At 42.0% G+C, this 15290-nt stretch overlaps 1 protein-coding gene across 3 annotated transcripts in view; it reads right to left on the bottom strand.

Moving 5' to 3' along the window:
* Positions 1-236: 236 nt before the first annotated feature.
* The window catches only part of LOC142074900 (phosphatidylinositol 3-kinase regulatory subunit alpha-like), a 115892-nt gene continuing 100838 nt past the window's right edge, over positions 237-15290 (bottom strand). For all 3 annotated transcript variants that reach the window (XM_075135865.1, XM_075135866.1, XM_075135867.1), the window contains 5 exons: positions 15041-15183; positions 7938-8114; positions 7764-7832; positions 5216-5386; positions 237-4755 (listed from right to left, as the gene is read on the bottom strand). In XM_075135865.1, coding sequence (XP_074991966.1) covers positions 4566-4755; positions 5216-5386; positions 7764-7832; positions 7938-8114; positions 15041-15183 — 750 coding nt within the window. In that variant the 3' untranslated portion in view covers positions 237-4565. The remainder of the gene's footprint in view (positions 4756-5215; positions 5387-7763; positions 7833-7937; positions 8115-15040; positions 15184-15290) is intronic.

Genomic DNA, 15290 nt, shown 5'->3' on the forward strand with positions numbered 1-15290 from the left:
GATGAGCAGAACTGTCATTTTGGCACGAGACTATTTTGGAGCTACTCAACTACTCCACTCAGTTCAATACATAGGATGGCTGTGAGTCAGCTGAAATAATTTGCTCCCTAGTTCCCTCTAATAATATGAGCATTTGGGTCTCATTTTCAAAGTAGGCCACATATAGACAGGAAGTGTCAGCCAAGGATTCTGGTAAAGAGACATCTCAGTCCTTACTGAAGCCTCAACAACTGAAATGCAGTTTCAAAACAACCTTTATTCTGTTTGAAGACTTATTACAATTTTTAAAGCAACTTAAAAACAAGACACAGCTCCATCAACTCTATAGCTTGAACAAAATTTCAAGGAAGCATGTTTTCATTGTTGCCTTTTAAAGGCAATTTGCACCCACTTTACCCTCCACCTCCTCAAAGACCATTTTAAGCCAAAATAATCTTAATGTTTTAAAGACATTTAACAGAACAGAGCTTTATTTTTAAAAACAAGAATAAAAAAAAATAGCAGTATCTTGGGCAGCTAATGCAGTCTCATTAGGACAAGTGCAATGTAATGTTACCAACGCCCACAGTCCAGTTTAGTCTTCTACTGCAGTAAAGACAACGTGTTCTACATAAAATGTTTCATTTTGGAACCTTGTCCCATGGGAGGCATTGTGCTTTGAGCAGCCCATTTCTAAAGTGACCCTGAAAAAAATAATATCAGGATTCATTTTCCCAACTTAATAGCATGCATAGCAAAAGCACTGTGTGAAAATTGGCAGTTTTCCCCATTAGAAGCATCTGAATGTTTTTCCAAGCATTATTATTTCATTGCCAATTACAAGACAAAGCCATTTCTTTACTACAGAACAGTTGACACCAAATAGAAAATTTGAAGATTTGGTTTTACAGACTGCTTGACAAGATTTCTTATCTAAGTGAACCATACAGACAAGCTTTTTAAAAAAAAAAGCAAAAACCAAACAACAGAAAAACAACAAAAAACACCACCACAGAAACTCATTTTTCTAACTGTATTTGGAAACATGCTGCACCCACAAAGGTCTAGTGTGTATGTGTGTGTGTCTTTAAACAAAGTTAATGATATTACTTACTGAATTCAGCAAAATGACTGTTTGGTGAAAATGCACCTATACTGGGATTTATTAATACATAAACACAGCAAGTGTGCGCGCATATGCACAGATACACATCCCCAAACTTCAAATTCAAATTTCAACTTAAGGAAATCAGAAACTCCTAATTTTGCTTGTGGGTGTTGGTTCTCCGTGTTACGTCTCATACCTTTCAAAGGCCTTGTGAAAGTGCTGCTGCAGTGCAGCATAACTGAGGGATTTAAAATAAAACAAAAAATTCCCCAAACCAAAAAAGCATACTAAAACAATTCCCACCCTTGAATCATATTAGATGCAAAAACTACATGTCAATAGAAATATAGAAAAGCACCATGTTTCTTTAGTTATATCCACGTGCTTTTTTTCTGTATATATTAGTCTGGGATCAAATCAAAACTGGAGTGAACAATATGGTATACAAAGGACAAACAACTCTGCAGTAAATAGGGCCTTTGGCAGGACGCAGCTCTGTGCATTAAGGAGGGAGGGAAATGCAGAGGCCACACAGTACCTAGGTACCAAAGAAAACCCACTCATGCCCACTTTGAGGGCGTAAATGATCCTTGCAAATTGCACAGACCCTGTGTAGGCAGAACTTCCCCTTAAGAAGCCCTAAGCACTCATCCTCACAACATAGTGCTTATTTCTCATTGTTGCTTGTACAAGAAAAGCAAGTGCCAAATTTGTGCACACACTATTTTTTTCTCTGCTGCAACCACAGATGAAGAGTAGTAGTACAGCACGACAGGAACAAATGATATCCCATACTGGGCTGGGCATGCTAAGGATATGGCCCACTGACATAGCAGAAGTTTTCTTAATATGAGGAAAATTAGATCCAAATGCCTTAACTACTATAAAATTTCTTGAGAAATACTAAGTGAAACATCAATTCAGATTACATATATTTTGCTTATAGAGAAAAAAAAAACCCACAGTTTTACTCTTAAAATATTTAACATTCAAAATTCAATATATGTCCAAAGGGTTAAATTGCTACAAGTGTTAAATTGTTGTATATTGAACTAATTTGTAACTTCAAGCCCAGTAGTATGACTGTCATGCTAGAGTAATTGTTGGCGCTTTTCATAGTAAAAAAAGTTATTAGTAAACCAAATTTACATGGTCCTACAGGCCTGAAAAGAGGAACTTCTATTCAGAAAAAAATATTCAAAATAATTTAAGTGGTGACTATCCCAAAACATTAATGTTGGTTGAATCTTGTTTCCTGATATACATTCTAGTAAGAAAATACACCTATAGGAAAGCAAAGACAACCCACCAAAAAAAAGAGCACAAAATCAAAATCAAAAGCCTTACAGCCTCAGAAATGAAGGAATAATGTAAAAAATAAAAGATAATATAAAAACTACTGGAGAGTGGCAAATTTCTTCTTATTATTTCCAATAGCTTAATAAGCACTGCATACTTTGAATTAAAACACATGTATCTCTAAAACAGAGCTATTATGAGAAAACTCCATGGGTCTTACTCTTCTGATTGTGTGTGCAACTCCCTTTAATAGTAATGGGTCTTCCCTTTGCATCTCGGGGGAAGAATAAATTCATATCTTCATTTAGTCAAAAGTTTTCCAAGATTTCTCTGAACTTCATTACTTTATCAATTTGCAATGTGTGAATTTCCTCAGTGGTCAGGACAGTAAACAACCATTGCAAACCACTCAGTGAATTGTCCCAGAATTCCTAATAAGTTTGCTTTAGTGGGATTCATGTATTTGTTTCCTTTAACCAAACCATAATAAGTCTCTGGTGCTTGAAATGATAGAATTGTTCACTTTGATACTGCCTCAGTCTACAAACTTATGAAAATAAATCCAAAATGTTAAATATGAAAGCCTAATCATTTTCAAAACAGACGTTTTCCAGTCTTAATTAGCTCTGTGTTGTATCCAATTGTTCTGAGTAAAGGTGGGAGCTTTTTTTCACAATACTAATACAAAAAAACCAATCCTAGGCAACAGTTTAGAGAAACTTCCTTCATATGAAATGAAAATACCTTGACATGCTGACAAAAATTCTGCCACAGTAGGTCAAGAAGTCATTTATTTACTCTGAAGAGTGGATTCATTCTGAAATCCAAACTATCTACCCCAGTAAAAAATTTTCCTCTGTTTTTTCTGTAGTCACTATCAGAGAAGGATACACAATTTTTCATCTTCCAAATACAAAGACAATCATGATAGAAGTTCAAAATGCTTCAAGAAGTAAACATAGCACAGTACCGTATTCTAAAGATATCTCTGAAACAATATTGTTGGACTCAGTGATATTTTGTAATGTTCATATATTTTTTATTGAATAAAGCAGCTTTGAAGCTTATCAGGCACTGCCCAACAAAATATTTAGTAAAAAAAAATTATGAACTTTTAAAACTTTGAGCTAGTAGCTCAATATTCTATACAAAGAAAACTGTAAAATATTTCATAGTTTTAATTCTGAAGCCAACTCTTGTTGGCTTCCTGTACATTTTTTTTTAAAAACAAACAACAAAATGAATAACAAAAAATAATCATCAGGAAAAAATATTCTCAGGCAAAAGAAAGAAAGAAAAAAGACGACAAGGAAACAAGAAAGGAAAGCAAGTTTAACCTGTAGATATGCTTGAGAAGACTACAGCCTAAAGAAAATTGAGTATTGCATAGCACAGTCTAAGAATTCAGCTTTCAGCAAACAGAAAAGAGAAAAGAGAAGCAGTTTGGTATTGACAGTTTCCATCAATGACAGTTAGTCATCCAATACTATGTACATTATTATATACTGTAAGTCATTGAAAGTCCTGTTTTCTTCAGTCTTAAATATATTCTTAAAACAGGATTTTTAAATGTCTAAACAAAACACTTCCTGGCACTTCGCTATTACAATTCCTCTGAACAACATGCTGTAACTGAAGCCCTTTTAAAGTGTCCCTTAGAAATGAAAGTGCCATTCTGCTACATATCATTCACCAGAAACCAAAAAAATCCACAATGCTGCATGTCTGGATCCACTGAGTGCAGCAACACCAAATCCAAGCCAGGTCATGACCAAGAAATTCCAATAACCGAATGACAAAGACCTCTTACACCTTGTGTCTGAAGAATCCAACGTTCTAGCTGGTAAAGCTTCAGAAGTGGTCGTAAACAAGCACCATGGTTAAAGGCCTCTATGTCCCTGCAGGGAGATCAGGTTAGGATTTCTCTCTCTTTTTTTTTTCTTTTCTTAATTAAAAAAAAGCACTTCAGACTAGAAACATACGTTCACAGCTTAATTACTGTGATCTCTCCAACTGCAGTTGTGAAGGAAAGCTCTAGTCCCATCTGAAGACAGATAGCTTTGATACTGCAGCTCAAATTCTTGAGTAAGGCTGAAAGGAGCCTTCTCTCTCCAAAGGCCTCAATGTTGTCAAATCTTTTCTTTAGAAATAAAACAAACAACCCAGAGTATTAAGATCTTCATCGCCTCTGCTGTGCATATACTGGGTAGGCTAGTGTGACATTGAGAGAGTCATTGTGCTGCACGAGTGATGTGTGTTGATAATGTAGCACCAGTTCTTTGAGCGAGTTGTACAAGTTATATGGCTCTGCAAATCCATACCCAGTAGGTGTTTTGTTTATCACACAGTGCTTTACTTCTCCATCCACCCTAAAGAGGAGAAAAAAAAAACCCACAGTTTTTACTTTGTCAGTACAGTAAAGTTAAGCTAGAAAATACGGTATTGGCAATAAATCTTAAAGTGCTAGTCACTACATAGAATTCCTGTCTTCTGTGGTGGGATAATGGTAAACACCTAGGTTTAACCCAAATTCCCAGATGTTGTGTTAGCTTAGGGAGGCAGGAGATAGACAGGACTTAGCAGCTGCACATAAAGGAGTGCATCCATGCTCTAGTTTCCCTTCTTCTCCATGAGGCTCATCTGTGGGAGTGGCACAGGTTTGAGCTGTGTAGGAAATGGAGCAGCAATAAGGATGGCCTCAGGACTTGTTGGTCTGCTTCTAAGCCCAAAGATCCAATGGAATCCATGCATATGCAAGTGTCTATCTGCCCCGGCTCAAGGTAGGTGCCTCAAATGTTGGTTACATCATTCACAAATTAGGGTACGTACACAACAGAGCAGGCATAGCAGCCTTGTTTGCTGCTCTCTCGAACAAGGAATGTTCCATCTCGCTTTCCCCGCAGCAGATTTTCAGCTTGACTTCTATTGATATTTCCCACGTTCCACGTTCTCTCATCATGATGGGGCAAGTCCTCATCATCTTCTACCATAGAGTATTGGCTGTTGAAATAGGACAAAATGTGTTTGTGAAACACATTGCAGAGCAAAATCCATGAATTAAGTAGTCCCCCTTTCATATTACTTGAAAAAACAAAAAAAGTCAGTAGTTAGTAGGATGCCTCCCTGGTAAAACTAGGGATGTAAACTATGTAATACTGCAACATTTCGACCACTCAATAAAAATAAAATATAAGTTCTGGTCCTTGTTTCTTTTAAAAACACTCATGTAAATCTGAAGAAGGATATAAAAGGATGCTGTGTTATCTTTCAGAATCTGCTGCAAGCACTTCAGTACTTCAACTGTTGCTCACTGTTTTGGTAAATAGCAAGCCCAACGAAATCAATACCCTCTGAGTCATCTTCATTTCCAAAGATCAGAACACTTGGTCAGCAGTGAAAAATCATGCAATGATGTATTGACTACAGCTGCTGCTTGGGAAAGCTATGAGCAGTCATATAGGTATACAGGTTAATTATTCATAGGGGAGATGGCTTTGTGGAAAGGGTGGAATAGTAGAGTGCTCTCTCTCCTTATAACCAGATTATGAGAAGAGCATATAATATAGGGCCTTCTCTACCAAAACAGCCACCAACTATAAAGCTGATTCAGAGTTATATAGAACCCCCTGAGCTAAAGCCCACCATGAAAGAAGATGTCTCTGGTTCAGCTGTGTGGACACCACTTAGATATTCTGCAGTTCCAGAACTCCCCACTTGCCCAGCGGCCTGCACTGGTGGGCCCTGCCCCTCCTGCTCAGCTTGCAGTCAGTCTGTGTTTGGCTAACATATTTATTCTTTCTATAATAGGTTTTTAATCAGTTTTCCTTGCTCTAAGAAAACATGACTTCTCACTCATCCACAGTTCTGTCTTTCTGAAGATTCTCAAAGTAGTCTACAGAAATCAGCAATCTCACGCAGAACATACAGAATTCAATTTTTCAGAAAGAAGAAGGGTGCTTTTGTTTCAGATGACACTCTCTCTAGCTCCCTTATCCCATTGTACTCCTTTGTCCTGCAAGATATTCAAATGCATTCAGCAGTGGCTCTATTTTCAACCAGCACCTAGAGAAAGGGATTCCTATTTTTACTGCTGCTCATTATACCGATTTTTTTCTGCTTTACAACTTTAGAAAAAAGTCATATTCTGAAAGTTTAATTTTTCAGCAGAAACCTGAGCACTTACCAGACTTGCTGGCAGAGTCACAGAGTGAGAGAAAAGGAAGATTTTCTTTAAACAGTTTCACTTACTATTTTGATGCTACGTTAAAACTATGACCTGGCATTGTTCTTTGTCTACCGTTTAACTGATGGGAGTACCACTGGAAACAGGTGTCTACATATTCTCCATCATATCATCTTTGAGCTGTGCTAAGACTGAGTGAACAACATGGCTTTAAAATGTGTATGCCATTTTTATCCCCTGCTTCTACCAATGCAGCCGCAGCAGAGATGCACAATTTCCAGGATAACAGTAGGAGACTCAGTAAATCAAGCCAAATTAAAATAGACCACTAATGTGGACAAAGCTAGAATGTAAATCCACGAAACAGTCATTGTCAGTGTGCTGCTTTTGCTATATGTTCAGCCAGGCAGTGTAAAAGGCATGCACAGGAAACTACATCAGCAGAAAATGTTGATATGAGTATTACTTAGACAACTTTGTTTTTCTATTTGTTCATTCTTCACTGTTACTACACTTTTGATATTATTTTGTGGCTTGCTTTTGTTTAAATTTGGTCTACATTTGCACCACCCGGGTGCTTTTTGCTTTTTTCCCCAGGAATGAAGTGAAATGTATTCAGTAGCCAAGCCCCAGTCAGAACCTATACTAAACTGAATTGCTGAAATGACAGAATACTATCCTGCCATTTCCCAGAAAAATTAACCAGACCACACAACCAGAGAAGGACCATTCTTCAGCATACACAATTTTATCATCTCCAATAGCAATGTGATATATTGATGTGGGTACCACTATACTAGATAGCACCATGGTACCAACGCTTGAAATTTAGAAACAGCCTACCCATGCCTAAGAGACCTTCTGAACAATTTATCTATCCATATGACATCTCTAAAAGATACTAACGCCTTATGATCTTCATTTTGCTGGTAAGAATAAAGACACAGGTTAAATTCCAGTGCTTTGCTATAGTAACTTGATTATGCACTTCCCTGAATAATGGCATAGTGGGTGAGACAGAGTCTTTTCTAATACTTGCATTACGTAGGCTGCCATGTGTTAACAGTGTGCATTGTTACTGGAGGGCTAGGCTTGAGATTTCCTCTGTGTGGTCCTGGAATTAAATATGCTTTATCTCACTTTTGCATAAGATGACTTGAAATACCAGTAATATTTAAATCTTTTAATACTCACTCTTCTGTATTTTCATTTCCAAGCCATTCATTTAACTTCTTTTGCCGAACACCTTTTTGAGTCAGCCACCTGGAAAATAATTGCAAATAAAATTAATTCTTAGTCACAGAAGTTAGATGCCAATAAAAAAAAAAACTTTTAAAAAAAGTTTTGTTAATTAATAATGATACTCACATCAAGTACTGATCTCTTGTCTTCCTCAGCTGTATGAGGTCTGGCTTAATGCTGTTCATACGCTTGTCTATCTCTCTATATTCAGCTGCTTGCTTCTTTAAATCCTCTTCTAATCTACGCCTGCTGTCCACAATTTCACTTATTCGAGACTTCAGTTTCTCATAGTTGTGCATAATTCTGAATGGAATAATGTGGTAGGTTATACTCTGATGAAGTCTTATTCATGACTTTATATCTGCTATTTTCTCATGTAGACATTTAAGAGAACAGATTATTTCTCTAGATGTAGGTACACGTTTTGCAAGTTCACATCTACACCATTTGAGGCTTGCTGTGTGTCCTGGTTTCGGCTGGGATAGGGTTAAATTTCTTCCTAGTGCTGTGTTTTGGATTTAGTATGAGGAGAATGTTGATAACACACTGATGTTCTCAGTTGTTGCTAAGTGCCCTCCTAGTCCAAGGACAGCTCCCGTGCCTACTGACTGAGCTAGGTACACAAGATGGGAGGGAACATAATCAGGACAGCCAGCCCAGCTGGCTAATGGGGTATTCCATACCATGTGACGTCATGCTCAGTATATGAATGGTAGGCGTGATCCAGGAAGTGCCGATCGCTACTTGGTTATCGGTCAGCACGGGTGGTGAGCAATTGCATTGTGCATCACTCATTTTGTATATTTTATCATTATCATTATCATTTTCCCTTTTTCTGTTCTATTAAACTGTCTTTATCTCAACCCACGAGTTTTTCTCACTCTTACCCTTCCGATTCTCTCCCTGTCCCGCTGGGGTAGGGGGGAGTGAGCAAGCGGCTGCGTGGTATTTGGCTGCCTGCCAGGTTAAACCACGACAGTCCTTTTTGGCGCCCAACGTGGGGCTCGAAGGGTTGAGATAACGACACATCTGACCCGAACGGGTTAAAACAAATTTGTTATAAGCATTCATGATATCAGTTTAGTACTCAATGTTCACAATGTTGGTTTATTTGCTCTCAGAGTTGTTGGATCTGTTTTTGGAGCTGTGGTATATAGCACCTTACTGGCTGTCTATACTGCTGATTATCAGTTTTTATGTGGGGTTGGTCATCTCGGGGAAATGGATTAAGGTCATTGCTTTGCTATACTGTGTGACCTGGCTTTATGTTATGATAAAATTATTGGTCACGAGCCTGTACTAAGCACTGCCATCATTCCTGTTCTTCGGGAGCTATCTTTTGGAAACTATTAATAATTACACTTCTTACGTCTTCACCTCAGAGGATGAATTTAGTGGGGAGACAGGATGGGACACTTTCTCCCACTTGTTCACCTTTCCTTCCATATCTTCAGAAACTCCTTTTTCTTCTATCCTCTTCATGAAGACGTCCACAATATTCCCTGAGAATTTTGAATATCCTTGGGATGTTCAAACAAGCATGATCATATTGCTATGTCTCCTGAATGTGGTTCAGGCCTTGTTTAGAGTTAAACAACTATTCAGGAATACTCTCCAGAGATCAACCCCAGCAACAGATACAGTGACTACTCAAAGCCCCACGACAGGCACTGCAGCTACTCAAACTCCGCCAACAGTCACTGCAGTTACTCCAACCAGTGCGACAAGCACTGCAGCCACTCAAACCCCGGCAACAGTCACTACAAGTACTCCAACCCCCGTGACAGGCACTGCAGCTACCCAAACCCTCGCGACGGGTACTACAGCTGAACCAGAGGACCAACCGTCGCTGGTATCCGTCGCCCCTGTACAGAAGAAGAAATCTTTGAAGCGGAAGTCAGGTCGTTTAGAAAAGGATGATGGAAAACCAGGGCCATCACGAGGAGGGGAGGAGGAAGAGGAAGAACTCATAAACGAGATGGAAACCACCCGATCCCTATCCCTGAATGAGTTGCGAGATATGCGGAAAGATTTCAGCCGTCGTCCAGGCGAGCATATTGTTACCTGGCTGCTCCAATGCTGGGATAATGGGGCCAGTAGCCTGGAATTAGAGGGGAAGGAAGCCAAACAGCTGGGATCCCTTGCTAGGGAAGCGGGTATTGACAAAGCAATTGGAAAAGGGACACAGGTCCTCAGCCTCTGGAGGCGACTGCTGTCAGGCGTGAAGGAAAGGTATCCCTTCAAGGAAGGTGTTATATATTGCCTAGGCAAGTGGACCACTATGGAGAGAGGTATCCAGTACCTGAGAGAATTAGGCGTGCTGGAGGTGGTTTATAGTGACCTGGACAACAACCAAACGCCCAAAGATCCAGATGACGTCCAGTGCACGCGACCCATGTGGCGGAAGTTGGTACGGAGCGCACCAGCATCGTATGCCAGTTCATTGGCAGTACTGTCCTGGGCAGAGGAAGAAGCACCAACGGTGGATGTCTTAGTTAGCAGACTTCGGGATTTCGAAGAAACTATCTCCTCCTCCCTTGTCTCGGCTGTGGAGAAGCTGTCCCGGGAGGTCCAGCAACTCAAAGAGGGTATGTCCTATTCTCCACCTGTACGGACCAGTATCTCAGCCATTGGGAGTCAGCGTTTTTCTCCTCAAGAGAGAGGATATAGAAAGCACACACCACAGGGCACCCTGTGGTTTTACCTGCGTGACCACGGAGAGGACATGAGGCAGTGGGATGGAAAACCTACCTTCATCCTAGAGGCATGGGTACGTGAGTTGCAAGGAAAAACAATCACACAAGGGGGTTCTCCCAGGAAAAATGCTGCTCCAGTTTTCAGGAAAAACCTGTCTCACGACGGTCCAGTTTCCAGTGAACGGTTCCCCAGACAGAGTAGAAGGGCTGATCTTACTTTGGATTGTAATTGCGATGAAGAAATTCTTAACTCACGTTTGCAAGAAGTGAGAGATGGATACTATGACCAGAACTAGAGGGGCCCTGCCTCCAGCCAGGTGGAGGAAAGGGACAACCAGGTTTACTGGACTGTGTGGATTCGATGGCCTGGCACATCAGATCCACAGGAGTATAAGGCTCTCGTAGACACCGGTGCACAGTGTACCCTGATGCCATCAAACTATAAAGGGGCAGAACCCATTTGTATTTCTGGAGTGACAGGGGGATCCCAAGAGTTAACTGTATTGGAGGCCGAAGTGAGCCTAACCGGGAATGAGTGGCAGAAGCACCCCATTGTGACTGACCCAGAGGCTCCGTGCATCCTTGGCATAGACTACCTCAGGAGAGGGTATTTCAAAGACCCAAAAGGGTACCGGTGGGCTTTTGGTATAGCTGCCCTGGAGATGGAGGAAATTAAACAGCTGTCCACCTGGCCTGGTCTCTCGGAGGACCCTTCTGTTGTGGGGTTGCTGAGGGTTGAAGAACAACAGGTACCAATCGCTACCACAACAGTGCACCGGCAGCAATATCGCACCAACCGAGACTCTCTGATCCCCATCCATGAGCTGATTCATCGACTGGAGAGCCAAGGAGTGATCAGCAAGACTCGCTCACCCTTTAACAGTCCCATATGGCCAGTGTGAAAGTCCAATGGAGAGTGGAGACTAACAGTAGACTACCGTGGCCTGAACGAAGTCACGCCGCCACTGAGTGCTGCCGTGCCGGACATGCTAGAACTTCAATACGAACTGGAGTCAAAGGCAGCCAAGTGGTACGCCACAATTGACATTGCTAATGCATTCTTCTCCATCCCTTTGGCGGCGGAGTGCAGGTCACAGTTTGCTTTCACTTGGAGGGGCGTCCAGTACACCTGGAACCGACTGCCCCAGGGGTGGAAACACAGCCCTACCATTTGCCATGGACTGATCCACACCACACTGGAACAGGGTGAGGCTCCAGAACACCTGCAATACATCGATGACATCATCGTATGGGGCAACACAGCAGAAGAAGTTTTTGAGAAAGGGAAGAAAATAATTCAAATCCTTCTGAAAGCCGGTTTTGCCATAAAACAAAGTAAGGTCAAGGGTCCTGCACAGGAGATCCAGTTTTTAGGAATAAAATGGCAAGATGGACGTCGTCAGATCCCAATGGATGTGATCAACAAAATAACAGCCATGTCCCCACCAACTAGCAAAAAGGAAACACAAGCTTTCTTAGGCGTTGTGGGTTTTTGGAGAATGCATATTCCAAATTACAGTCAAATCGTAAGCCCTCTCTATCACGTGACCAGGAAGAAGAACGACTTCAAATGGGGCCCTGAGCAACAACAATCCTTTGAACAAATTAAACGGGAGATAGTTCAGGCAGTAGCCCTTGGGCCAGTCCGGGCAGGACAAGATGTAAGGAATGTGCTCTACACTGCAGCCGGGGAGAATGGCCCTACCTGGAGCCTCTGGCAGAAAGCACCAGGGGAGACTCGAGGTCGACCCTTAGGGTTCTGGAGTCGGGGATACAGAGGATCCGAGGCCCGCTACACTCCAACTGAGAAGGAGATATTGGCAGCATATGAAGGGGTTCGAGCTGCTTCGGAAGTGGTTGGAACTGAAGCACAGCTCCTCCTGGCACCCCGACTGCCGGTGCTGGGCTGGATGTTCAAGGGAGGGTCCCCTCTACACATCATGCAACCGACGCTACGTGGAGTAAGTGGGTCGCACTGAACACACAACGGGCCTGAATAGGAAACCCCAGTCGCCCAGGAATCTTGGAAGTGATCACGAACTGGCCAGAAGGCAAAGATTTCGGAATATCCCCAGGGGAGGAGGTGACACGTGCTGAAGAGGCCCCACTGTATAATAAACTACCAGAAAATGAGAAGCAATATGCCCTGTTCACTGATGGGTCCTGTCGCCTTGTGGGAAAGCATCGGAGGTGGAAAGCTGCTGTATGGAGTCCTATACGCCAAGTTGCAGAAACTGCTGAAGGAGAAGGTGAATCGAGCCAGTTTGCTGAGGTGAAAGGCATCCAGCTGGCCTTGGACATTGCTGAACGAGAAAAATGGCCAGTACTTTATCTCTATACTGACTCATGGATGGTGGCAAATGCCCTGTGGGGGTGGTTGCAGCAGTGGAAGCAGAACAACTGGCAGCGCAGAGGTAAACATATTGCTGCCCGGGTAGAGAACCTGGTTGTAAAAGTACATCACGTAGATGCTCACGTACCCAAGAGTCGGGCCACTGAAGAACACCAAAACAACCAGCAGGTGGACCAGGCTGCTGAGATTGAAGTGGCCCAGGTGGATTTGGACTGGCAACATAAAGGTGAATTATTTATCGCTCGGTGGGCCCATGACGCGTCAGGCCATCAAGGAAGAGACGCAACATATAGATGGGCTCGTGATCGAGGGGTGGACTTAACCATGGATGCTATTGCACAGGTTATCCACGAATGTGAAACGTGCGCTACAATCAAACAAGCCAAGCGAGTAAAGCCTCTTTGGTATGGAGGACGATGGTTGAAATACAAATATGGGGAGTCCTGGCAGACTGATTATATCACACTCCCACAAACCCAACAAGGCAAGCGCTATGTGCTCACCATGGTGGAAGCAACCACCGGATGGCTGGAGACATACCCTGTGCCCCATGCCACTGCCCGGAACACCATCCTGGGCCTTGAAAAGCAAGTCCTGTGGCGACATGGCACTCCAGAAAGAATTGAGTCAGACAACGGGACTCATTTCCGAAACACCCTCATAGACACCTGGGCCAAAGAGCACGGCATTGAGTGGGTCTATGACATCCCCTACCATGCACCAGCCTCTAGGAAAATAGAACGGTACAATGGACTGCTAAAGACTACGCTGAGAGCAATGGGTGGTGGGACATTCAAGCTTTGGGACACACATTTAGCAAAAGCCACCTGGTTAGTCAATACCAGGGGATCTTTCAATCAAGCTGGCCCTGTCCAATCAAGACTCTTACGTACTGTAGATGGAGATAAAGTCCCTGTCGTGCACATAAGAAATATGCTGGGGAAGACAGTCTGGGTTACTCCTGCCTCGGGCAAGGGAAAACCCATCCGTGGGATTGCTTTTGATCAAGGACCTGGGTACACTTGGTGGGTGATGCGAAAGGATGGGGAGGTCCGGTGTGTACCTCAAGGGGATTTGATTTTGGGTGAAAATAGCCAATGAACTGAATTTTGATGTCACCTGTTACATGATATTGTATATCATTATTTCTATGGTTGCTATCAATGGTATAGCAGTGAAAATCACCCAGATTAATGAAGAATGAACTAACTCCGATGAAACCAAGCAAAGTGCAACGATGATAGAACTGGACGAGCGCAGCAGTACCGAAATGAGAACTGGCTTCAGGATGCAACAGCCCAACACCACACACCATCTCTTCGGCCCTGAAATACTGTTATGACAGATGGAGCCCAAAGTCATGGACTAAATGAACTCAGTGGACATTTTAAGAGGGATAGTCCATAGACCAAGGGAATGATATCTGTGCGTGCATATATATGTGTGTGTGTATATATAAAGAAAGATAGTGGTGGTTAATTGAAATGTATTAAAAAAGATATTAAGAGACCTAACGACATAAATGGTATAGAATAAGGGGTGGATACTGTCCTGGTTTCGGCTGGGATAGGGTTAAATTTCTTCCTAGTGCTGTGTTTTGGATTTAGTATGAGGAGAATGTTGATAACACACTGATGTTTTCAGTTGTTGCTAAGTGCCTTCCTAGTCCAAGGACAGCTCCCATGCTTACTGACTGAGCTAGGTACACAAGATGGGAGGGAACATAATCAGGACAGCCAGTCCAGCTGGCTAATGGGGTATTCCATACCATGTGATGTCATGCTCAGTATATGAATGGTAGGCGTGATCCAGGAAGTACCGATCGCTACTTGGTTATCGGTCAGCGCGGGTGGTGAGCAATTGCATTGTGCATCACTCATTTTGTATATTCTATCATTATCATTATTATTTTCCCTTTTTCTGTTCTATTAAACTGTCTTTATCTCAACCCATGAGTTTTTCTCACTCTTACTCTTCCGATTCTCTCCCCGTCCCACTGGGGGGGTGGGGTGAGTGAGTGAGCGGCTGCGTGGTATTTGGCTGCCTGCCACGTTAAACCACGACACTGTGCTTACAACTGAACAACTTTAAACTTGCCAACTTGCTTTAGTTTTAGGCAGATCTATATTTGGCATTGTTTCTTTCTTCAGAATCATACAATTTGAAATATAAACACTGACCTTTGTATTTCTTTTTCATTTCCTTCCCGTTTAAATTTTTCAATGTATTCCTTACTGTATCTTTCTTGCGTCTGGCACTGCTCTTCAAATATTTTTATTGTTTCATTAAATGCTTCAATAGCTGTTCTTTTCATTTGAATTTCCTGAAAATAAAATAATTGTTATTACAGTTGTTATCAGAGGGGATGATTTATCAGCTTGTATCACAGAAACACTTCAGTATGTTTTAACAGAATGACTTCAATATCCC

This window comes from Calonectris borealis, chromosome W, assembly GCF_964195595.1.
Source record: "Calonectris borealis chromosome W, bCalBor7.hap1.2, whole genome shotgun sequence".
Classification (NCBI taxonomy): Eukaryota; Metazoa; Chordata; class Aves; order Procellariiformes; family Procellariidae; genus Calonectris; species Calonectris borealis.